Source organism: Ptiloglossa arizonensis, chromosome 1, assembly GCF_051014685.1.
Source record: "Ptiloglossa arizonensis isolate GNS036 chromosome 1, iyPtiAriz1_principal, whole genome shotgun sequence".
Classification (NCBI taxonomy): domain Eukaryota; kingdom Metazoa; phylum Arthropoda; class Insecta; order Hymenoptera; family Colletidae; genus Ptiloglossa; species Ptiloglossa arizonensis.
In genome coordinates, this window is record NC_135048.1 from 25,367,423 (window position 1) to 25,394,531 (window position 27,109).

Consider the following 27,109-nt stretch of genomic DNA (forward strand, 5'->3'; position numbering starts at 1 on the left):
TGTGACCTGTTCTGAATAATTCCCCGCTTCTTGTTTTTCAAGCAGGGCCATGCATTTTTTTACATAAATCGATTCTTCTCGTCGAAAGTTTGTAATACACTCGACCCTCCTATAACGCGGTTAATTCGTTCCGTGTTGCATCGAAATCGTGTTAACCGAAACCTGAACATTCGGATGGAAATATTCGCGTTGCATGAAGGTTGTCAAATTTTATTAACCCTATAACAAAAACCGTGTTGCGAGAATATCGTGTTACAAGAGAACTGTCGTAATGTTTGCTGTGTTACAAGAGGGTTGAGTGTATAGTTGGCAGCTGGAATGATGACTCTCGGATCATTATGCTTATGTTTATAATATGGTACTTATAAATTTAATTTATAAGTGTCGTATTTAAAACATAAGTATAAGTATGAATGTAAGATTATATTAATAATATATGTTTATATATACATATATTTATACTTATATTTATACTTATTTATAAATATAAATACTTATAAGACAAGTATTTATATTTATGCTTATGTTTGTAATATGGTACTTATAAATTTAATTTATAAGTGTCATATTTAAAACATAAGTATAAGTATGAATATAAGATTATATTAATAATATATGTTTATGTACGTTTTGTTCAATCACAGGCCATCGAAGGCTGACAAAAGTCATCTGACTCAATAAAATTCTTAATTTCTTCCAGAGGTCATCTTTTCAACTTCGCACAGTACTGTGCAGAGATCGTATTATAATTGTATGAATTTTTTAAAATTTTAAATTTATAACGTATAAATTACAACATATTAAATACAAATTTTGTTCTTCCACCGATAGTTGAACCGTGTTGATATCATAAATAATTAAAATTCCGAGTTCGTGTCTACGCCAATGCCTTGTTGCTCGTAATCGTTTCGTCTCGTTTTGTTTCGATGTCTCTTTCTCGCAATAATCGTCACGCGATAGATTCGTGTATATATATCATCACCTCGACCAATAACCAAACGACAATTCGATTCGTTGGCAAGTTACCATCTCTACAGAGTACCTGCTCGGATGACAACTTACAATCTCTGCGCATTATCTGATTGGACGACAACTTACGATCTCTGCACAGTACCTGATTGGATGGCAACTTAAGATCTCTGCACAGTACCTGGTTCCACTTTCTATAATACGGAGTGATTCTCTCGTCAGCAGACTTCAAAATGGTACTGTCGATATCACTGTGTCTCGGCGGTTGATCCACGACAAATACTGCAACAGAGACAGCTACACTTCTAAGAGAGAGACAGAATAAGGCAACGACTTCCTTTGGAGTCTACTGGCGAGGGTACAGTGACGGATTTATACTTCAGGGTGCCTGAGGCGTTAGAAATTTTTGGTGCCACGTTAAAAGTAAACTAATCGTGCACAACGTATATGTACACAAAATTGTGTATATATGAACGATGTATATACAACTGAAGAGAATGGTACCATTACTTTAAGAGACTCAGAGTTTTCACTGACCATCGTGTACGTTACATTTAATAAAAGTTTATCATTTTTACGAATTTTATTGCAATATTTTAAGGGAATATTTTTTAATCCCTATAGTAACGTAATACTGTACGTAGAATGTAAAATTTATGTATACAAATGTGTATATGTATAATTTTTGAACCCCTGTCGAAAATATGTTCGTATATATGTGTGTATACAAATTACATTTTTTTTACAATGTTTAAAAAAAAAATACACACACTATATATATATATAAATATATATTATGTATACAGGTTTTTAAAAGTAGTCCCTCAAAATATTGCAATGAAATTCATAAAAATGATAAACTCGCAAAAGTATTGCGATCCCTCAAAATATTGCAATAAAATTCGCGCGAACGATAAAGTTGCAAAAACCATTATGAAATACAGCGTATCCAACATTCCCCCAAAAAATCTCGAAAACTGTTACACGCGTAGATCGTCTCGCAAAGTAATAGTACCATCCGGTTCCGAGTTGCACGCACGAAATTTCCAATTTAACACTAGGTTTTCGGGACGCGTCACTTTGACGCATCTCGATTGATGAAAATTACAGAAACCGTTTATATTTTTCTTCTGTCATTTCTACCGACTTTTGTCCGTCAAAATTCATTTTCTTCGAAGCTTTCTAATTTTAGAATTCTCTATGCGGTATAGCTATCTTCGTACAGTGTACCTATGTGCACCCGGTGTTAAAGCTTCCTAATTTTAGAATTCTCTATGCGGTATACCTATCTCTTCATAATACTAGTATATCTATATGTACACAGTGTTAAAGCTTTCTAATTTTATTATTCTCTATGCGGTGTACCTATCTCTATGTAGTATACCTAAATGTGCACAATATTAAAGCTTTCTAATTTTATCATTTTCTATGCGGTATACCTATCTCTTCATAATATATCTATATGTACACAGTGTTGAAGCATTCTAATTTTATCATTTGCTATGTGGTATACCTATCTCTACGTAATGTACTTAATGTACACAATATTAAAGCTTTCTAATTTTATCATTTGCTATGTGGTATACCTATCTCTGTGTAGTATATCTATATGCATTCAGTGTTAAGGCTTCCTAATTTTATAATTCTCTATGCGGTATATCTATCTTTATATAGTATACCTAAGTGTACAGTGTTAAAGGTTCCTAAGTTTATAATTCTCTATGTGGTATACCTATCTCTATGTAGCATACCTATATGCACACAATGTTAAATCTTTCCAATTTTATAATTCTCTATGTGGGTACTTATATACACACAGTGTTAGAGCTTTCTAATTTTATAATTCTCTATGTGGGATACCTATATGCACACAGCATTAGAGCTCCCTAATTTTATAATTCTCTATGTGGGATACCTATATGGACACAGCATTAGAGCTTTCTAATTTTATAATTCTCTATGCGGTATACCTATCTCTAGATAGTATACCTATATGCACACAGTGTTAAATCTTTCCAATTTCATAATTCTCTATGCGGTATATCTATCTTTACGTAGTACACCTATATGCACACAGTGTTAAAACTTTCCAATTTTATAATTTTCAATATGGTATACTTATCTCAATGTAGCATATCTATATGCAATCCACTGTTAAGGCTTCCTAATTTTAGAATTCTCTATGCGGTATACCTATCTCTACTTAGTATACCTATATGCACACATCATTAAAACTTTCCAATTTTATAATTTTCAATATGGTATACTTATCTCAATGTAGCATATCTACATACATCCAGTGTTAAGGCTTCCTAATTTTAGATTTCTCTATACAGTATATCTATCTCCCCATAGTACACCTATATGCCCACAATGTCAAATATTTCCAACTTCATAATTCTCTCTACGACACACCTATCTCTCCCCGATAGACGTCAATGTGTCGCAATAAATGTCCGTAAACCAATCGTTAATAATACTTACACAGTGCAATCGCTAGCGCGTCCCTAGATTCGTCGTGCCCAGACGTAAATCCGCGACTAAGAATCACCCCGTGGAATCGTCTCGTTCTCGTTGCTCCGCGGCGTTGCTCGAGAGTGTCTATCCCGCTGCGAGGGCTTATAGCGCGAGACAAACGAACCGCAGAGGGTTCGAGCGACGATCCTTAAACGTCGAACGAGCGAGATTACCCCGTGGTAGCTAGGAGCGAACAACGCCGTTGCGGCGGATCGTTCGATTAATCGTGGAAATTTGTCCTTAAAACGGCGGCGGCGGCTTAACTCGGTACCGAATTAATTATCGGAATTAAGTCGGCGACGTGTCGCGCCGTGGCTGAGCGCAGGGAGAGCCGGTGAATTTTAACGGGGCATTCCGCGTGATCATCGAGGGAGGGAGGGGGAGGGGGAGGGGGGGGGGGTGTTTCCTACGCTTTAATCGGTTCGCACGTTGTTGCACCCGTCCCTCCGCACGTGCAGCCGCTGGAGTTTCACGTCCGCACGTACAGCCCCCTCGACACCAACGAATCGGAGTGGCAGATCTCCCAGATCGGGCTTCAGTTCTTGGTGACGCACAACCACTTCACCGGTGGCAAGCTGAAGATACGTTGCAGCGCCTCGATACACGACATCTACTGGCAGAGCACCGAGGTCAGCGCCGAGGAGGACAGGCCCAGGGTGATACACTACGAGCCAGCGGCAACCATAGTCGGCATCAACTATCTGCAACCGCCGCCTAACTTCCAAACCGGTCAGAAGAAACCCGATGGCCACGTCGGTGTCAAAGGTAATTATCAATTTCGTCAAACTGGATCGTGAAACGCTCGATTTGAAATCAATTTAGTGTTCTTTTCAACGAGTCGCGATTGATTGGTTTTTTTTGCTTTTTTTTTTTTGGAACGATTTTTTACTTTTGAAGAGTTAAGGACTTGGTCCGAAACGTGACTTTACTTTCTTGGGTATTTGGTTACTGATGTTTAGACGTAACTTAACTTTCTTGGGTATTTGGTGACTCTGGTTACTGATGTTTACATGTAACTTAACTTTCTTGTGTATTTGGTGACCCTAGTTACTGATGTTTACACATAACTTAACTTTCTTGGGTATTTGATAATCCTGATTACTGATGTTTAGACCTAACTTAACTTTCTTGCGTATAATTTGACCCTGGGTACTGATGTTTAAACATAACTTAACTTTCTTGGGTATTTGGTGACTCTAGTTACTGATGTTTACACGTAACTTAACTTTCTTGGATATTTGGTGATCCTAGTTACTGATGTTTACATGTAACTTAACTTTCTTGGGTATTTGGTTACTGATATTTAGACGTAACTTAACTTTCTTGGGTATTTGGTGACTCTAGTTACTGATGTTTACACGTAACTTAACTTTCTTGGGTATTTGGTGACTCTGGTTACTCATGTTTACATGTAACTTAACTTTCTTGGGCATTTGGTGACTCTGGTTACTGATATTTACACGTAACTTAACTTCCTCGGGTATATAGTGACTCTGGTTACTGATGTTTACATATTACTTAACTTTCTTGGGTATTTGGTGATCCTGATTACTGATGTTTAGACCTAACTTAACTTTCTTGCGTATAATTTGACCCTGGGTACTGATGTTAAAACATAACTTAACTTTCTTGGGTATTTGGTGACTCTGGTTACTCATGTTTACATGTAACTTAACTTTCTTGCGTATAATTTGACCCTGGGTACTGATGTTAAAACATAACTTAACTTTCTTGGGTATTTGGTGACTCTGGTTACTCATGTTTACATGTAACTTAACTTTCTTGGGCATTTGGTGACTCTGGTTACTGATATTTAGACGTAACTTAACTTCCTCGGGTATATAGTGACTCTGATTACTGATGTTTACATATTACTTAACTTTCTTGGGTGTTTAGTGATCCTGATTACTGATGTTTAGACCTAACTTAACTTTCTTGCGTATAATTTGACCCTGGGTACTGATGTTTAAACATAACTTAACTTTCTTGAGTATTTGGTGATCCTAGTTACTGATGTTTACATATAACTTAACTTTCTTGGGTATTTGATAATCCTGATTACTGATGTTTAGACCTAACTTAACTTTCTTGCGTATAATTTGACCCTGGGTACTGATGTTTAAACATAACTTAACTTTCTTGGGTATTTGGTGACTCTAGTTACTGATGTTTACATGTAACTTAACGTTCTGGGGTATTTGGTGATACTTGTTATTGATGTCTAGACGAAACTTAACTTTCTTGGGTATTTGGTGACCCTACTTACTGATATTTAGCCGTAACTTAACTTTCTTGTGTATTTGGTAAGTTTATTATCAATTTGGCGCAAGTTAATTTCCATTTATTTAATAATTTATCGATTCTTGAATCGAAAGATGAGTTTCTTTCGAAAATGAAAACGTTTCAACGGAGCTCGTAAGATGGCGAACGGAATGTCACAAGTGCAAAAAGGATTTGAATGGTGTGACGAACACAGACACAGCGATTGGAGCAGTGTAGCATAAGAATTACAATTTCTAAAAATTGTAATTAGAGTTTATTTAAGTAGAAATGGACAACTTATCAATTCTCTTTAGTACAGGATCGTGGTTATTGAATTTTTCTCCTCTTGAGTAATTTTTTGGGGATCGAAATAAACGAACCTTCATGGGTGAAGCTAAATCGGCTGAATAAAGAGGGTGAGATGGATCGTATTAATTTTACAATATTTTCTCGAGTAATTCTTGTCGTGTATGGTCCACCATTGTCAAAATCATAAAAAGAAAAATAACGATTCCTTGGGATCGACGAGTGCTGTTTGTTTCTCTTGCAATTCTTCTTAAACTGCTTCAGCTATCACGTTAATTCGATCTCGGTACACAAAGGAAAATCTCTCCACGAAAGGTGACTTAGGTTCCAAGCTAGTTAATTTCCATCTATATTCTCCTTCATAACCCACGTTTCATCTCCCCCGATCACTTCGTCTAAAAATACTTCTCTTCGTCCTGTCCGCTTGATTCTTCTTCGTCAAATCGCACAAAACCCGCACACCCGACTTTTCCTGCTCTTTCCAAGTGTCGACAAATGGTAGATTAGGATATCCTCGTCTTATCCGCTAATTCTCCGGTCATTCGACCCAGCTCTTGTCCCACCAGAACCTTCGAAACATTGTCACCGATATCCGCTGTCCATCCCGACACAGATTCGAAGATTCCAATCTCTGGAACGAAACTTGGCAAACCAATTTCACACTGTTCAGCTACCACGTCTTCACGAATAACGTCTCATATTTTTTTCACAATATTACCATTCCGTAACACCCAAACCATTGCGCAACAAACGAACCTTTTCGTCAACTACTCCATTTCGCACGAAAAATTCTACCACTGACGCGTGATCATTTTCGGACGCTTGAATATCTCGAAAAAATATAAGCACGAGTGTGAGAAGGAATCTCGTTCGAAATTCCTCGAAAAGTTCCAGCTCCAACGTTCAAACCAGAAATTACTTATGACTCGAGCAACCAATAGAGTCCCGTGGGACTCCTTTCTTGCGTTATCGGAAGATTCGTCTAGGGCAGAGGTATCCGCTCGGCTTCGACCGAGTGATTAAATTCTGTTGAGATGTTCGAGATAGGTGCTTAAAGAGGTTAAGTAAGATCTTTGTAAGTAGTATCGCTGTAGATGCAGCTGAAAGGAAACACTTAGGTAGCTTCGATACTGTTGATAATGGCAATTATCCACCGAGTCTTTTTCCTGTTCTATCGAACGCTTCGTTATTTGTTTAGACCGTGATCCAATTGGGGATATTCAAGTTTTCTATTTTTTTTTCCTTCTTTCGTTTCGTTCCTACGGTTTAACGAATTTATCCAGTTGCTCCGGTTTACGATTTACACTAGTATAATTCGTAGAATTTGATACCCGAAAGGGCGCGCCTAAACGCGCCCGATACTGTTGCTAATGGCATGTTTTCGTCGAGAAATTCTTGACTATTTCGGAGCACGGTATCGATTGGCCAGGTCCGGCGTGTTCACCGAGTCCTCCTCTCTCGTACCGTTGAAAACTTCGATGTTTATTAGCCGGGCAATTTATGTAACAGTGTTACGCAGTTAGAGGTGGCCAACGGGGGCTTTCGCCCAAGTGTCCCTAATGCCCTTGTTAATGAAATATTTTCTTACGCGAGTTGGTAACTACCTGAAGCGGTATCGGTTGCATAAATCTGGCGAGCTCGATGAACCACCATTCTGTCGCAACGAATCCTTCGATTGTTCGTTCCCGATCGGGCCTATTTAACGCGAGAGGAGTTCTGATAATGAAATTTTACCCTCGTTTCCGGTCAAAGTCCGCGATACACGGACACAACCGGCTCGCGGGTTCGTCGACCGAAAATAACCAACGTGGAGCATCTAATCCCCGTGGATATTATTAAGTTATTTTGAGGTCAGATCCAGCAGAATGTTTTCGTCTAGAAATTCTCGTCTATTTCGGAGCGGTATCGATCACACGTATCCGGTGTATTCGGCTCGCGAATACTCGCCAACACCCCTCGATGCTCACACCGAAGTTTCATCGATCAATGATTTTTACCACGTCGTCAAATAAGGATAGCCGGGCCGGAAATACGTTATCGTTTCTGTTGGAACGAACGCAACAACGATCTTAAGGGTGGCAGATGTCGATGTCAGTTTTAAGAACTGTCTCCGAATTGGCGCGGAAGGATCCTCCGCCATGCGGTCAACGGTTTGACCGCTTTTCCTTTTGGTTTTTCTTTTTAGTCTGAGTTCCAAGTCCAGAGTCAGAATATAGTTACTGTTGAAGATAATGAGCCAGGGAACGCGAAACAGGCATTATCAGGACCCGATAAGGACAAATGGAAGAAAGTCATGGACGAAGAGATTACTTCTTTGAAAGCAAATGACACATGGGATATAGTGCCTGAGCTGGAAGTTACGTGTAAATGAGTATTTAAATTGAAACGAGACAGTGCTTGGACTATTGAAAGACGCAAGGCAAAGTGAAGTTAAAGTTTTGTTTTCATTAATAAGTGAAATTTATTAGTTATCTTTTTAGTCTGAGTTCCAAGTCCAGAGTCAGAAAGACCATACGACACTCGTCGTTCACATCAAGACATATCACTGGATACGCATTTGTTCCAACTTTATATTCTTATATATACAATAACTATACTATTAGATACGCGAGATCCCTGCATATTATGATAAACTAGATATTATAATCTGAACTTTACAACAGTTTCCAATGATTCTGTAGCCGTACGGCTTGACGAAACGTCTGACGTGCGAGCAGTTAGCATGGTTTATGGTTCATGGCGTCAACGAAAGCTATTTGTGAGGAAGTATATATTTTTCGGAACTTTCACCAGGCATGTATCACGTAGCTTTCCTGTCGTTGTTTCAATAGCTAATTGTAGGCATCATGAACGCCTTGGGCCTCAACCAAGTGCTCTGGAAGGCACGTGAGGCCCATAGAGCTGCAAACGGTTAGACACTCGCATTAGGCCTAAAGGAAGCCCCGCTACGTCACCAAACTTTCTCGTTCTCCACTCGAGCTGACCTTTCCGAAAAAGTGTGAAAACCCAGTGCTAGGAATAGGCAAGTGTGACAGAAGGCTCTCGATATAAGAAGAAGAAACCAGTCTCAAAAAAGCTTCTTCGTGACGAGTTTCTATCGAGTGAAGTTCACACCAGTGTCAGTCAAGTATTCCCTGATCTACGTTCATCTGTGTATAGTCCGAGCGAATAAAACTCCGTGATCATAAAACGATACCGAGCACCCGGTCATTCGTCGAAAGCCATAACGACGTACGACATCCTTCAATTCTTTCACGTCTGGTTCTCGAGCGTTTCGAAGAAGATATGTTTCTTGCACCGTACGCTAACACGGTTGTTTGCACGGTGTGCCATTTACCTAGCCAGCAGGTCTATCCCTATGCGTGACACAGCTGTCTCGTGTCAAGCCATTGGACGATCCCAACTCCACCGAACCCTACTCGTACCCTTCGAACTGTCATTGTTTATTCAGACTGCCGCGATACGGTATGCACGTCCGTAAGGATGATTTCGTTCTCGTTCATTTTTAACGTGTATCTCTGGCGCCGACTCAAACCCCGCCACACATTAATCCTGGGCCTTTATGACGTACAATCTTTATCTTATTCCCTATGCTTCCCTCGTCTGGGCTCCCTGCAAGAACAAGTCCTCCTTGTCTCCGGCACCCTCATCTATTCTTCACCCGCTTATCCCTCCTAAATTATGTGGCGACGTTTTAATTAATGATTAATGCTCCGAGGAAGGAAAAGGAATTTGCGTTTCATCTCGTGTCTGAGAGAGGACTCCTCGACTATTTCCAACGGACGATTTTACAGCTACCCGTCCCAAACCCCCCCATCACCTCCTCCGAAACCGTCAAATATATTCCAAGTTCCTCGGTCTTGTTCGTTGATTTACCAACGCATCCGTGCACGTTTCGAACAACACTCGAATCGACGGGATTTCGTTAACATTGGAAATCACCCAAATAGCTTCGCTTCAATGCTGCGACAGACTTCCAAATCCGCCACCACGAACCAACGGGCACATTTTCTGCGAGTTAATCAAATTTCAAAGAGGCGAGCGCTTCATTAGCGCGGGAAATATTATTCCCGTGCGAGTGTACTTTCCGGGGAAAAAGTTGCCCGATCTTTCAACGTGGAGCAGAGCTTGCAGAGCTTACAGAGAATTCGGTTTGAAGTCTCGTAACTTCGCGAACGTCTCGAATTTCAATTGTTTCTTTATCGGTGCATATTCCGCGTACTCGAAACTTCGGAGAAAAGGGCGAAGAAAATCGATTTTCCCGAAGTTCAGAGACCAGCAACTCTGACACCGTTTATCGTAAACTTTTTAACTACGACTGGTGATTATAGTCGTTCTTTGGAAGACTGGGGTCGTTTGTAACGATACACGAAGAGTTAGTAAGTTGTGATAGGTTGTACTAAGAGGTACTAGGTTGTTCGATGAGTTTTGTCGGTTTTTTATATTGTAAAAATATATCGTGATGCTTCGACTTTGAACAACTATATAGTTGTTCTTTGGAAGACTGGAGACGCCTGTAACGATACACGAAGAGTTACTAGGTTGTACTAAGTTGTACTAGGTTGTACTAGGTTGTACTAGGTTGTACTAGGTTGTACTAGGTTGTACTAGGTTGTACTAGGTTGTACTAGGTTGTACTAGGTTGTAGTAGATTGTACTAAGTTGTACTTGGTTGTACTAGGTTGTACTAGGTTGTACTAGGTTGTACTAAGAGATGTTGTTCGATGAGTTTTGTCAGTTTTTTATATTGTAAAAATACATCGTGACGCTTCGACTTTGAACGACTATATAGTTGTTCTTTGGAAGACTGGAGACGCTTGTAACGATATACGAAGAGTTACTAGGTTGTAATAGGTTGTACTAGGTGGTACTAGGTTGCACTAGGTTGTACTAGGGTGTACTTGGTTGTACTTGGTTGTACTTGGTTGTACTTGGTTGTACTTGGTTGTACTTTGTTGTACTTGGTTGTACTAGGTTGTACTAGGTTGTACTAGATTGTACTAAGTTGTAGTAAGAGGTACTGGGTTGTTCGATGAGTTTTGTCGGTCTTTTACATTGTAAAAATATATCGTAACGCTTCGACTTTGAACTGTAAATGTACGAACGAGTCAAAGGATCTGCACGAAACTTTGCACGTGTTCATCAAACGGTAGTATCGTATTTAAAAAAATAAAACGACGAATCTGATAGCTCCGTTTTTTATCGAACGACATAACTTATCTATTATAGTCTATTGCCACGGTTATCAGTAGATTTACTCTTGAATTTTCAATATTTTCGGTGTTGGACAGGAAAAAAGTTTACCGAGAAATTTTAATTGTTTTTTTTGGAGGAAGGTTCTTTCTTCTGAAAAATAATAGCAAAAATGACTTTTTAAAAGTGAAATGTAAATCTATACTCTGACAATTGCACATTGGTCCGGAAAATGTTAATTTGTGACCGAAATTATAAACAACGACGATATTTTTCAAGGGAAATTAATTTTTTTAATATAATTCTAATCTTTGGAGTAACGAATTGTAAACTTTTGAAAAATAACGAACTTTGATTTATTCGAAGAAGACACTATCTTGTGCAAAAAATAGACAAAAATCAGTTGTTTCAATATCATCTATATAGGTAAATTAACACGTTGGAAATATAATTGAGAAACATGAAAATATTTTTATCGCGATTCCTTCGAATTCAATTGCAAATCAGTAAATTATTATGTTAGTAAATTATTATGAATAGTAAATAATTTATGTATTTTTCGTTTTCTTCGCCATTATCGGAGTACTCTTCTTCGTCTGTTGTTTCTTGTAGTTGTTTATTAGATGCGAAGGCAGATGGAACACACAATAAAGATAGAACCTTGGAAGGTAGCCTAAGTTTCTGTTTGCGGTTGCGAGCGAACGCATTCGGAACACCGGATTACTCCAGGCGCCTATTTGTTAAAATCGGTGCAGAGTTAATAGTGGTAGCTGAAATTTATACACAATCCCTGGTAACATCTAAAACTTTCTTATGAAAAAAACCTCTGTTATCTACCACCTTGAAATATTTTGTTAAAAATATTCTCAAAGTTCAATATCTTTTATACTTTATACACGGTTCGATAAATGCTCGTAACGCAATTAAACAACCAAAAATATCGCGGAAACTTGACTTTTGATGTTCCATAACGAATAATTGAAACAATTTTAATTTTAATTTCAATTTCACGATTTTATTTTTGTTACGTTGTCATTGATCGTAGAATTATTGTGAAAAATCCTATACAGTCGAATCCAAGTATTACAATCACGGATAATGTTACCAATGGGTTATTCTTGTCATAATCGATCGGTTGTAAAACACTCTGTACGAAATTAATTAAAAATCATCCGTTCGCTGAACACATTTTTTTCTCGAAATTTGTTTCTAAACGAAGCGCCAACGTTTATCGAGCTGTGACGTAAATTCGTTCGGTTGAACTTAACACATAAGGACTATAATACATAGTGACGGAAGTTGTGACAAATAATACTATGTTTAAAGCAAATGCTCGTGACTTCATCATTACCACAGTTGGATTCCGCAACAGTGACGTAAACAATCGATTCCGAGAAGAGAAATACAATACTTGCGGCAATGGAACGAGTTTATGTCACAACCCACTATTTTCTACAACAGTGTTTCACAGTATCGTACTTTAACGTGTACAAACGACCGTAATTGTTTGCAATAAATCGAGTTCGATGATAAAAATTGTTCATACCCTGTACAGTGTTATTGCACGGTTATTATTAATCGTGACAAATGAATTTCATTTTATATCGAATTTTGAAATTTTCAAAGTTGTCGTGTTAATAAAAAAAAAATTGTTATAGATTCTAAGAATCGAAAAATTGACATTTGTCCTAAAAATTATCACGATCTCGACCATTATTCGTGAATAAATTCCACTGTACTTTGAATTTCGAATCATACTGACAAAAAGAAATTGTTACAAAATCCAAGAATCGAAAAATTGACATTCGTCCCCAAATTATTACAGTTTCGATTATTATTCGTAAATAGATTCTACTGTAATTTAAATTTTGAAATTTTAAAAAGTTGGTGGTGAAAACGAATCTTTACAAAGCCTAAGAATCGAAAAATTGATATTGGTCCTCAAATTATCGCGATCATTATTTGTGAACAGATTCCATTATACTTCCAATTTCGAAATTTTCAAAGTTGCTATATTGGGAAAAAAAAATAGTTAGAAAATCCAAGAATCCAAAAATAGACAACTTACCCCCAAATTATCGAGTTTGCGACCATTATTCGTAAATAAATTCCACTGTACTTTCGAAATTTTCAAGGCTGTCACATTAGAAAAAAAAAATAGTTACAAAACCCAAGAATCCAAAAATAGACAACTTATACTCAAATTATCGAGTTCTCGACCATTATTCGTAAACAGATTCCATTGCACTTCGAATTTCGAAATTTTCAAAGTTGCCATATTGAAAAAAAAAATAATTACGAAGCCCAAGGATCGAGAAATGGACAACTTACCCCCAAATTATCGAGTTCTCGATCATTATTCGTAAACAGATTTCATTATACTTCGAATTTCGAATTTCGAAATTTTCAAGATTACCACATAGTCAAAAAAAGAAGAAAAATTGTTACAAAACCCAAAAATCCAAAAATAGACAACTTATACTCAAATTATCGAGTTCTCGACCAATATTCGTAAACAGATTCCACTATACTTCGAATTTCAAAATGTTCAAGATTCCCACATAGTCAAAAAAAGAAGAAAAATTGTTACAAAACCCAAGAATCCAAAAATAGACAACTTACCCCCAAATGATCGAGTTCTCGACCATTATTCGTTAACAGATACCATTATACTTCGAATTTCGAAATTTTCAAGATTACCACATAGTCAAAAAAAGAAGAAAAATCGTTACAAAATCCAAGAATCGAAAAATGACAACTACCCCCAAATGATCGAGTTCTCAACCATAATTCGTAAACAGATTCCACTATACTTCGAATTTCAAAATGTTCAAGATTCCCACATAGTCAAAAAAAAAAAAAAAATAGTTACAAAACCCAAAAATCCAAAAATAGACAACTTACCCCCAAATGATCGAGTTCTCGACCAATATTCGTAAACAGATTCCACTATACTTCAAATTTCAAAATGTTCAAGATTCCCACATAGTCAAAAAAAGAAGAAAAATTGTTATAAAATCCAAGAATCGAAAAATGGACAACTACCCCCAAATGATCGACTTCTCGACCAATATTCGTAAACAGATACCATTTTACTTCGAATTTCGAAAACTTTAACGTAGTCGCGTTGTCAAGAAAAGTCATTGCAAAGCCCAAGTAATCGAAAAATTGATTCTCCCTCTGAAAGTTACCGGGTCTCGTGCCAGTGTGTACCGTCCGCGCGCAATGTGTACACTTCTCGACGCCCCGGCGTGCCACGTTCCAGCGAAGACGTCGCAGCGCACGGTTTAAAGGCGAATCGCGCGGTTAATTAATACGATTGATCATCACGGTACCCTCTTAATGGTGTTCCGTGTCGTGAGTTCGTAGGTCGTAACCGCGTACAAACGAATTCTCCAGACAGACAGCCGTGAAATTTATATGAAGCGCGTTCGAAAATAGCGCGGCACGACGTTCACCGAGGCGAAGGTGAGAAACATCGCTTCCTCGAAGGGGTGGTCTTACCACCGTAAGAAAGTTTATAATTGGTTACTCGCGCCCTCCGCGGAGCGAAAGAGAGGGACTGGGAGAGCTATGCCACAATTTTCCGACGACTAAAATTTCCTGTTTCGATGCTAATGCGGCCAGACCGGCGCGAAGCCAGGTGCGGCGAATCCTTAACGAAATAGATTTCCCCGCCAGTTAACGCGCCTGTCCGCTTCGCTCTGCTTCGCTCTGCTTCGCTCTGCTTCGCTCCGCTCGGCTCGTGATAGGAGTAGGGGCACGAAATTAGACAAATTTCTTTACCGTTTGACAGAGATGTTCGTGCGAAGGAGGTGTAAAGGTAGGAGTGGGGGGTCTTTGGCAAATTTTTTATCAGTTAGTGGAGATGTGTATGTGTGTGTGTGTAGAGATGTGTACTACCTATGTGTGTGGGTAGGTAGAGTTATAACGATAGGAATATAAATTTGAAATTAGGTGAATTTTTTTTATCGATGGAGGGGAGTATACTAAGAGTGGAGGTACAATGGTAGGAGTTGAAAGTCGAAATTAGGCGAATATTTTGATCAATTGGTCGAGATACATGTGTGTGGGTAGATAGAGTTATAACGATAGGAATATAAGTTTGAAATTAGGTGAATTTTTTTTATCGATGGAGGGGAGTATACTAAGAGTGGAGGTACAATGGTAGGAGTTGAAAGTCGAAATTAGGCGAATATTTTGATCAATTGGTCGAGATACATGTGTGTGGGTAGATAGAGTTATAACGATAGGAATATAAGTTTGAAATTAGGTGAATTTTTTTTATCGATGGAGGGGAGTATACTAAGAGTGGAGGTACAATGGTAGGAGTTGAAAGTCGAAATTAGGCGAATATTTTGATCAATTGGTCGAGATACATGTGTGTGGGTAGATAGAGTTATAACGATAGGAATATAAGTTTGAAATTAGGTGAATTTTTTTTATCGATGGAGGGGAGTATACTAAGAGTGGAGGTACAATGGTAGGAGTTGAAAGTCGAAATTAGGCGAATATTTTGATCAATTGGTCGAGATACATGTGTGTGGGTAGATAGAGTTATAACGATAGGAATATAAGTTTGAAATTAGGTGAATTTTTTTTATCGATGGAGGGGAGTATACTAAGAGTGGAGGTACAATGGTAGGAGTTGAAAGTCGAAATTAGGCGAATATTTTGATCAATTGGTCGAGATACATGTGTGTGGGTAGATAGAGTTATAACGATAGGAATATAAGTTTGAAATTAGGTGAATTTTTTTTATCGATGGAGGGGAGTATACTAAGAGTGGAGGTACAATGGTAGGAATGGAAAGTCGAAATTAGGCGAATTTTTTTATCGGTTGATCGAGGTACGTGTGCGTGGAGGTGAAGCTGTAGCTGTAGGAGTAGAAGCTCGAAATTAGGCGACTTTCTTTATCGATGCTATTTGGGGTATGTGTGGAGAGGGGAACTGCGACGATAGGAGTGGAAAGTCGGAATTAGGCGAATTTCTTTATCGATGGCGAAGTATGTGTGGAGTTGGGAACTGCAACGATAGGTGTGGTAAGTCGAAATTAGGCGAATTTCTTTATCGGTTGGTCGAGATACGTGTGTGTGTAGATAGAGGTATAACGATAGGAATATAAGTTTGAAATTAGGTGAGTTTCTTTATCGATGGAGGGGAATATAAAAAAAGTGGAGTTACAATGGTAGGAGTGGAAAATCGAAATTAGGCGAATTTTTGTGTCAATTGGTCGAGACATGTGTGTGTGAAGGTGGAGCTATAGTTGTAGAAGTCAAAACTCGAAATTAGGCGAATTTCTTTGTCGATGAAGGGGAGTATACAAAAACTGAAGCTACAATGATAGAATTGGAAAGTCGAAATTAGGCGAATTTTTGTATCAATTGGTCGAGTTATATATGTGTGGAGGTGAAGTTATAGTTGTAGGAGTAAAAGCTCGAAATTAGGCGAATTTCTTTATCGATGAAGGTATACAAAAACTGGAGTTACAACGATAGAAGTAAAAAGTTGTAATTAGGTGAATTTTTTTATCGATTGGTCGAGACACGTATGTGTGGAGATGGAGCTATAACTGTAGAAATAGAAACTCGAAATTAGGTGAATTTTTTTGTCGATGAAGGGGAGTATACAATAACTGAAGCCACAATGATAGAAGTGGAAAATCGAAATTAGGCGAATTTTTGTATCAATTGGTCCATACATGTACGTGTGGAGGTGGAGTTATAGTTGTAAGAGTAAAAGCTCGAAATTAGGCGAATTTCTTTATCGATGAAGGTATACAAAAACTGGAATTACAATGATAGAAGTAAAAAGATGAAATTAGGTGAATTTTTTTATCGATTGGTCAAGACATGTATGTGTGGAGATGGAGCAGTAGCTGTAGAAGTAAAAGCTCGAAATTATGCGAATTTCTTTATCGATAACAATGTATGTGCTCGCAAAGGGAGGAGCTACACTAGCAGGAGTAGGGGTTCGAAATTAGGCGAATTTCTTTATCGGTTTACGTAGGTGTGCATCATTCGGAGGGGGTAGCTGCAACGACCGCCCAGGGGGCATCCGTTTGTTTGTCCATCCCGCGGTTCGGATAATCTGACCAGCCGAATTATCCTGGTTAACGTCAAATAGCTCGGCACGCCATCGAATAATTCGTTTCACGCCAGATAATCCGACGCTGTGGCTGAGGATAATTCCCCGACGCATTCCCCGGGATTATTTGTTGCGGCTTCGGATTATTTCGCGTCAAGTGAGCCGCGCCGTTAGCTCTGGAAACGGGCACTACCCTGCTCTCCCTCCCCCTCCACCCCCCTTATCACTCCTTCTTCAACCCCTGTCCCGGAGAACACGACGACAACGACCGTCCCGACGACGACCGCGACGTCGAGACGCCACGGCTAGCGACTCGACCCGGAACAGGAAGAAACAAAGTGCAGAATCGACCGATTGAAAATAACGGTGACACGAAACGCGATTGGAGGGGGAACGAGAAAGAAAGAAAGAAAAAAAAAGAAAGAGAAAAGAATAAAAGGAAAAAAAAGACGGGAAAAAAAGTGGAACAAAACCGACGATATCGGTTTGCTACTGGGACCACCGAGCAGACGAGAGGGAGGAGTAGGGGGTTTCCAGTGGGTGGACGTACGCACGCGTATGCGCGCGCACACTGCCCGTGTTATATAATAACACGCCGGTCACAATTCAATCGAAATCGTATCATCGCGGGGCAAAAAAGGCACGGTTGAATTCGCCGATCACAGCTTGCAAAAACTTCGTTTCGTTATTTGAGTTAGCTGTTTGCCTCGTTATAAACCGGCTCCTAGTTTCCATTCGAGGCACCCGGCTCTCACCCCGCCCCCTGCGCCACCACCACTCGTCCCCCGCGTAACCGTCCAACCAGCTTCCGCGAACATTCTTCGGCCCTATTGCGCGGCGAACGGTGGTGGGGAGGACCGTTGGAAAAGTAAGTTATCTGATAAATGAAATATTTGCTCGTTAGATCGCGAAACGATCATTTCACCGAATCAAAGTCTGGCTCCGAGCCGCCGACAGTCGGATTTGCGGACGAATTAATCTCCTCCGCGCCCGTATAATTGTAACAACGGGGTCGGTAACAAGAGCGGGTGAGGAGTTACCGGTAACAGAACTGCTGAATATCTCCCCTGTGGATTCCGTGGCCGGCAAAAAACTTGCGGAACATAATTAGACGAGTTCCTAAGGACGAAATTTGTCGCTCCGCCTTTGGGCTGGATTTTTTACCGTGTCCTCGGTATCATTAATTTCGGTTACAACGGGTATTCTACGCGTCTTTGGTAAAAGTTTAACGCTCGACAGCTGAAAGAGCTAAATACGAAATTAGAGTCGGTGGAAGTATTACACGCGTAGGTGTAGCAAAGGTTCTTTGGTAGAAATTGTTCCAAGTATAATTACGTTTTCGTATAATTGACGTTCGTTGTCGCAATTTATTATCCGGGATGATAAATCCCGATTCCACTCTTGAATTTAAATCTGCGACACGAGCGATCGAACTATAATTTAAATAATTACGATTCGTTGTTACAATTTATCCGTTCGAGATAAACGATCCACCTTTCAATTTATGTGGATCTCCTTCGGTGGAAACGATCCGAGTGATAAATTCCTTTTTAAATAATCGTCGTTTATTGTTGCAATTTATCCGAGACGTGTAATCCACTGTTGGATGTAGGTCCGAAGATTGAAATGGTAGTTACGTTTTTTTTTCTTTTTTTTTTGAAGAAAATCGTAACTCATTGTTACAGTTTATCCTCTCTTTCCTCGGAATCGAAAGATTAGAATCGCGAGACGTCTTGAATTCGACATCTTCATCGTTCACCGAACGAAAGGTACCGAGGTGTTCGAACTTCGTTCTCGTGGACATTTTTAATCGAATTAGAGCGGCAATCTCCCTACAGACGGATTCCTTCCCTTGGAACAGTGCCGACTTTCTCCATAATTCAAAGTCGCATCAACCGTGTCTTCCTTTGAGTAACTGACGATGACACGTTTATCGACATACTGATTGATTGCGTTAGCTTGGCTAAGGCCAAGTAGACATTCTGGATACCGCATTGATAAACATACTGCACCCCGTCACGGTTCAGCCACGGTGCCTCGAGAATGGTCGACTTTGCACTTCAAAGCGAAGTTACCGCGGTATTATATTACGGGGCGCGTCTGGTTGACAGTTTCGTCGTTACGGAATCGCCGATGACCTCGATAACCCGTGGAAAAATCATTTCGAGTGGACCGTAGCGGGATTCGCCGCGTTCGTTTCACGAAACTATCGAAATTGCGTTGTGCAATTTCTATCTCCGCCTTCGAATCCACGAGGTGTTTCTGTTTCTGACGACTTTACCACGACACGCCCGGCGAACAACGTACCGTAAAGAGATGTTCCTTTCAACGGGAACGATTCGAGAAATAACGGGCACCGCGAGTCCTTCGAAAGTGTTATTATTTTATCCTTCCGCAACCGCGAGGGTCTTATTATTTTATCCTTGCATCAGCGACAGTGTTATTATTTTATCCCGGCTGGTACGTAAAATATCACCGCGACTCGTACCGTATCGATTCGATAAATTAAAATAATAACTCCGGGGGAATATTCTCGTTGGACGAGCAAACGATTCCTTCGTCCAAGGATCGCGGAAACCTTTAACAAGATGCACACCGAGCGTATCGATACGTACGTAATCGCGTTAAAATTATCCACGCGCACGGAATAATTAACAATACAAAACGTCGCGAACGGTGTCGTCGTAGCTGTAAACGTCCTCGGTGGCTGACAATCGTTCCAGAAAACGTTGCAAACTCGGTGACGCGGTAAATTTACATCTATCGCGAATCTATAATTTAAGGTAACACTGCGTCTGGACATCTTCGATAATTGCTTAAATAGGATTTCACTTCGTTAAATCTGCAAATTCGGACCGCTATATTCGGTCGGTGGGACTACTATTTCTGTTCGATTCCATCTACTAGGATTCCCGTACACACACGCCGGGAGGCGGGAGTTCGAGGAAGGGTGGGGGGCGTGAGGGCGGGTCGCCATCAGTTTCTGGCACGCTCGGTACAACCGAGTGGGTGTGCGCGCGGGGGAAGGGGGAGGGGAGGATGGTTTCCGGCGCGATAGTAGTAAAATAACAATTATGGATAATAATTAATGCCCTCGCACGTATCGCGCGGGGCCACGTCGCGCGTATTTTATTTACCGTCTGTCCGGCAGACGTTTGTTTACGAAACACCGTTGTTCCCGGGGTTCCCCCTTTAAATTTGCTAAGTTAATCACAGACAAACGAGCATTGTAAAACGCGGTACGGGCGATTAACCGTGTCATAATTAGGCCTCATTTACGCGAGTCCGGGGCCGGGCCGGCGCGTTGTTACGGACACGGTTCACTCGGTCGTGGCGGCGGCGGGGTTCGTTCAAATGTTATTCGAGGCCTCGGTGCGTGACCGTAGAACAGTGCGCGTTAATTCATTCGAAGAGCATTGAATAATATTTGATCGGACCGCGACTGCACCGAGACTGGCCGGGTCGTAAATCAAGTCGTGCCGAGGGGGGCGGGGTTCGGGGCGGCGCGACGTGGAGTGGGGCACCGGTGGTCGCGGGACAGAGGTATACGGGGGAAGAAGAGGGGAGGAGGGTTAATTATCGGGTGACGCGCGACAAAGTCACCGGTAATCCCCCGTCGAGAGCCCCCGAAAATCATTTTTCGCCGCGTTATTATTTATCGCGTCTTTCTTGTCGTCGAGTTTGTCGCGACGGGCGCGAAATACGAAAAATGAAAAAGAAAGAAAGAAAAAAGAGAAAAAGAAGCAACAGCTGAAAAAGTTCTCTCTTTCCTTTTTTTTTTTGTTTTCATTTCGTTTGGTTTTTTTTATTTTCGTTCCCTTTTTTTCTCCGTTTTGTAAATTTCTTTTTTTTTTTGCACGCGCGCGCTCGCTCGCGAGAGATCCCCCGTCCCCATCCATCATCGCCAACGAAAGGCGCGATCGAAATTCTATGACCCACATCCATCCGCTCGAAAAGGGGCGTGGGGCGGGGAGGGAGGCAGGGGGTGGCTTCGGGAGGTTTGCGAACGGCGGGGTGGGGGAGGGTGCCGGGGGCGTCGATTAAAGCGTAAGCGGTCCCTCAATTCGCATTTTTTTGCGTTATTATGTTCGGAAAGCGGGGTTTTATTACTTTCAATTCTCGCGGCTCGGCGCGCCCGACATCGCTGACTACAGGGATATATTAGCGGAGCAAAATGGCACGAATTAATTCTGAAACTTCCGCGCGTCGTCGACCCTCCGCGCCCCCGCCCCCTTCCCCCTTCCCCGCCCTCGTTCTACCGCCACCGTTGCCCCGTAACCCCCCACCACGGTCCCTCGCGAAAGGAGATTCCTCTGACACGCCCGGCGAGCCTGCATTTCCGACTTCTGGCACTTTGTTCCGTCGGCGAGCCGACGAAAACCGTCGATTAGCAGTTTCGTTCGCGCTCGTTGAGCCACTAGGGGCTCTCGAATTTTTTTCCACTGGAATTTCAAAGGAGTTCGGGGCCAACGGGGATTTTTCGGGCGTACTTACGCGGCCCGATCGCGTCGACGAGGATCGTCGACCTTGCTCGAATTTCGAAGTATTAAGATCACGGTTACGATGGTCCGTGGTTCCCGCGGGAAAAAAGTGAGGTTAGGTAAGTTTGCGCGGAACTTCGAACGGTGTCCAAATCCACGAGCCGCGTCTTCTAAGTTTCACTCGCTGGTGCAAGTCGAGCGAAACAAACGGCCAAGAGTTCCTATAACCTCACTCGCTTCTTTTTTTTTTTTTTTTTTTTATAACGTTTCCGTTTAGCTACGATGAAATTTCTGCTTTCTCGGAGATCGCAAAAAACGAGCGGTTGAAAAAAGTCGAACGAGGCAACGCGAACCATCTTCCTGTAAATATGCTCCTTTCTCCATAAGCGGAACGATAGGTTCGCAAAGTAAAGTTACTATTTTTTTTTTCTTTTTTTTTTTGCTTTTGGTTTGAACGGAACGTTGCGTTTTAGTCGCGTTGATGCTCCGCTTGCGGAGGCATAGAAAAAAGCAACGGAGGGAGAAGTTAATCGGTATTAACAGGGTCCGTCTTCGCGTAAGTTTAATTCTTCTTTTATTTTTTTTTTTTTTTTTTTATTAGACTTTTGTCCAGGTTAGGTGAAATTTCTGGTCAGGGACAACGAAAAGAATCGAAGACGGACCACCTTTTCGTAAATGTAACGGTCGTTGTTCTTAACGGTGCAATGGTTGCTATTTTTAAAACCGTACGATGTGTTCCTTCCTGATCGATACTGCTGGAAAATTGAAAAGAAACAGTCTCCCTGCGGACTCGCCTTTTTTCGAAAATTCGAAGATACTTTTGCAAAGTGCGATTGTACTCTTTCTCGAAAAAATGGAAGGATACGTTGCTTTTTAGATTCCGTCGATATTTCTGTCTTCTGAGAAATATTATAGGAAAAAGTTATCGAAGGAAATAATTAAATGGCATAACAAAGTCTATCCTCTTATAGACTCCCTTTCCCAAAAATTCAACGATACTTCTGCAAAGTGTAATTGCACTCTTCCTCGTAAAATGGAACGATACGTTGGTTTTTATATACGTCGATATTCCTGTCTTCCGGAAAATATTATAGGAAAAAGTAGCGGAAAAAGAAGTTAAATGGCATAACAAGCTCCCATCCTCGTATAACTTCGCTTTTTCTAAAATCCAACGATACATCTGCAAAGTGTAATTGCACTCTCTTTTTAAAAATGGAACGATACGTTACATTTTAGATACGTCGATACTCCTGCTTTCTGGAAAATAGAACAAAATGGTGGACGAAACAGTCGAGTGGCATAACTGGGTCTATCTTCCTATAACCTCCCTTTTACCAACGATGCAACTACGCTTTATTTAAACGAAATCTTTTTTCTTCTTCTTTTTTTCCTTTCGTTCGATACGCTATTTCTAGTAGAGAAAGGTGTTCGGAAAACGAATAAGTCGTCGAAAATAATACGAACAGAGAGCTCAAAGTAACGGTTCGGAGAATAAAATACACCCCGCAGTATTCACTTTTCGAACAACTTTGACTAATACAGTTCACAAACGGAGTAACGGAAGGAATCGAACCAAAAGGAATTGGTTCCGTTTAAAACGAAAATGTGCAAACAGATTTCGCAAATGGATACACGGTCGAGTTCCGTGGCAAAAAGCGAGGTTATGCACCGTAACTTTATCGTTTCGAGGGCGAAACGAGCATTTCATTAAAATATTTCATACGTTTCCGTGTTCGCTTTTCCAAGAACCGCGGATCGATCCGTTCGAAAGAATTCCGTTAAAATGTAACGCGCGATCGAACTTCTCGGACGCGTGTGATTGCACTCGTGCGTTCGCGCGCGCGCGCGCAAAAAAAAGTGAGGTTACATAGCTGGTCATTTTCGCGTATCACGTGGAACATATTCGACGAAACTGACGACGGAAGGGATCCCGATTTACGTAGCCTATTTCCGACGAATTTATCAGATTCAACGACGATTTACTCAACTTACACGATGGAGGAGGCCGAGACAAAAGACTTACGACCCGTTGATAAAGCAATCCATTGTAGTCACTGGAGAAACGAAACTCGTCGGATAAGAGGTGACTATGACGGACAGAGGTACGCTCGGAGCACGACCGATTTCCTCTGACGGATGTGTGCTTATGCATCCTCCGCGTGGACGTAGCGAAGTTTGTAAATTTATCTAGGTTGCGGTTCGTTTATGTCGGTCGAGTGACTGGTCGGCCCGCCCTTTTTTATTCGTTGACCAATACACGTCGAGCGGAGAGCTTCACGGGGGGTTGCGAAACCGCTAAAAGCTGACCCCCTCCTATCATCTCCCCATCCCATGCTGTTCCAAAGCTCCGTAAACCCGAGGATGGTCGAATATTTCGGGAAACGGACTAGTGTCAGCGAGAGAAAGTGCTCGGATCTGGCGAACGGATGCCCGGAAGACGTGATCTTTCGTCGCAGATGTTGGTAAATTATTCCGTCTAAGAACGGAACCAGCCATCTCGTACGTGCACCGAGGTCTCCCAAGAAGTACCGGCGCGCGCTCTTTCACTAACCCACAATGAGACCATTTTCAAGACCGTGCACGAGACGTGAAAAATACAAACCGTGGCGTCGCTTGGAAAGCCTTCGCTACTCGAAACGGCTTCGCCGTGATCGTTTCCGTACTTCTTCGGAGCCGACCCTTGGATAAACGAGAGAAATTTCCACGTTCCCGATTTATGGACGAACAATTTCTATTATCTTTATTTCGATTAAATACGCGGTGTGTGTTGCGTTTATCAATTTGAAAAAAGGGTTCGAAGAAATTTGGGGGCGGGTACTTCCTAGAATCACCCCTTTGGAAAATAGAAGTTTTACATCTTCGATTTATGGACGAAGAATTTGCATTATCTTTATTTCGATTAAATACACGATAAGAGTTCTTCTTACTTATTTAAAAGAACTGTTGGAAGAAATTTGAAAGCAGATACTTCCTAGGAGCCCCCCTTTGGAAAAGAGAATTTTTACGTCCACGATTTATAAACTATTGCATTATTTTTATTTCGTTTAAATACACGATGAAAGTTACTCTTATCTACTTGAAACAATTGTTCGAAAAAATTTGGACACAGGTACTTCCCAGGAGCCCCATTTGGGAAAAGAAAATTTCCACGTTCACGATTTATAAATGACTGAATTATATTCGCTTCGATTAAATTTGCAGTGTAAGTTATTTCCATCGATCCCTCCCCTCGAAGATGGAATATCCACGTCCTCGATTCGTGGACGAACAATTTAAATATTCCTATCTTAATTCAATTGATGGTCCAAGTCACTTTCGTCAACATTTTTCATTCCTTCGAAATAATTACTCCCGGAAATTTGGAACAAGGTAAATTTATCGAACAAGACACCAGAAAAGATACTTCCGCGATTATCGATAGAGACGAAACTCTCGCCCGTTCCGTCGCGAATTAATACTCGAAACGTAGCTACGCGGTGCAATCTCCGCGAGTGCGTCGCGTAAGTGACGCTCGCGCGACGCGACACGATCTCGGGGCGCGTGAGCGCGTCAACGTGGCAAACCTTGATCCCCACTATTCTGCGTGTTCTTGTTCCAGTTCTCGGCCAGTCCACGTCGCCGCCACGTGCCACGTCCCAGCGGCTAGTACTGGAGCTGTTCGCGTTCCTTCTGATCATCATTCGTTAACCACGCCTGCATTACAATACGCGCGCTTTGGAGCTGTTTTATATAAAATCGACGTGCTTGTAAAGAGAGAGGAAGTACGGGGGCCGCCTCGGGCGACGTCCCCGTCGACACGGGGGTACCGTCGTTCGTCCTCCCTGGCGACATCCGACGCACGTATTCGCGCCCGTTTCCGGGAGGAACGCGGCCGTTTCGGTCCGAGTGGCGATGAAGAAACAATGCGAAGTCCGAACCGTGGGGAAATGGTGGCGAGGAACGAGAGAAACGACGGAGAAGGAAACTGGCCGCCGCGAGAGGTTCGCGGCGTTGGGCCTGACTCGGCCTTAATCAGTCCGAGCAACGAACGTACGATGGGTGTTACGCGGTCGTGTCGAGATGAAGAACGAAGAAACCGAAAGGGATTACAAGAATACGCGAGGAGTATTTTATTATTAGACTGTGTACAGCGCGACGACTTGGAAAGGTCCCCGGGGGCGTGGCCTAGAGCGCGACGTTGCGACGGATGGTGCGTGCAACGACGCCGCGCGCTCGCCTGACCATCTTTGACGTTTAGGAGCGATCGCAGCGACGAACGATGTTCATCGGACGGTTCGGCGACGTTTTCGACCGGAGTTTCGGTCGTCCTTAACCAGAGAAAATTTTTCAATACAGGTAACGAATGTACGGAGGATCGAGAAAGGGGATATGAGAAGGGATAAACGATTTTGTATAAATAATTAGGTATAAATTGAGAAAGACTTGTTTCGTTTAAGAGTATTATTTAGGATTATCAATTTCTAGGGTAGTATTTATAGGTAGGAGGTATATATTTGCGTATTTTTGTAATTATCGTTTCTTTTGTAAATAATTTTCTCTCTTGGGGATACGCGTCGGTTAGACTTTTGGCGAAACGGAGACACTTTTTTATTTTCGTCGTAGCAATGTGTTCTTCGCGCGTGTCCGATTAGTCAATGCGCAACATTGATATTGTTTCTTATACTCCTCTTCTTAATCGTTGTTATTTTCCCCGTTACTGAACGTTAAAGATTCTTTTCAATCGACGGGGACCGAAAATCCGGTGCAAAGCTGGTCGAGGCTCAACGAAACGGTTGTTCGCAATTTCATACGAGCAAGCCACGTTCCAAATTGAGAATATTTTTTTGAAAATATTTTTCACGTGAAAATCGAAGACCGTGCGCGTAGATAATACGAGCTTACCCGTCGTCACTCGTTACAAACTTCTCGAACGAAAAAAAAAAAAGAAAAAACCGAAAGAAAATCGCCGAAGAGCACTCCGTGTCCACGGGTCCGCCCAGTGGGGGAAGGAGGCGTGGCGCCAGGCGCAGTCTCCTCCCACCGCGGGGACCTTCACCGAGTAGCCGAGCTGTACCGAGAACAAAAACCCGCTTCCTTTCGATGAGAGGATTTTGTCTGCAACGTGGCGTGGGCGCGTTCGCGAAGTCGTGGGAAATCGAGTAGTTTTTTTTCGTACTTTTATAACACTCGGAAAAAACGTCTAACGTAGCGTGGATATCTATGTATGTATATGTGTATAATCTGTCTCTATCGCTCTCTGTCTATTTCTCTCCCTCTCTTTCTCCCTCTCTTTTTCTCTCTCTCTCTCTCTTGCT

The 27,109-nt window shown here is 41.4% G+C and overlaps 1 protein-coding gene across 2 annotated transcripts in view; it reads left to right on the plus strand.

Annotated features, from left to right (window-relative positions):
* The window catches only part of LOC143148854 (cell adhesion molecule 3-like), an 80,113-nt gene extending 54,475 nt beyond the window's left edge, over positions 1-25,638 (plus strand). Inside the window, exons 5-6 of one of the 2 annotated variants that reach the window (XM_076315615.1) lie at positions 3,945-4,251; positions 25,414-25,638. In XM_076315615.1, coding sequence (XP_076171730.1) covers positions 3,945-4,251; positions 25,414-25,502 — 396 coding nt within the window. In that variant the 3' untranslated portion in view covers positions 25,503-25,638. The remainder of the gene's footprint in view (positions 1-3,944; positions 4,252-25,413) is intronic. The other variant, XM_076315625.1, reaches the window with a different exon arrangement.
* The last annotated feature ends 1,471 nt before the right edge of the window (positions 25,639-27,109 follow it).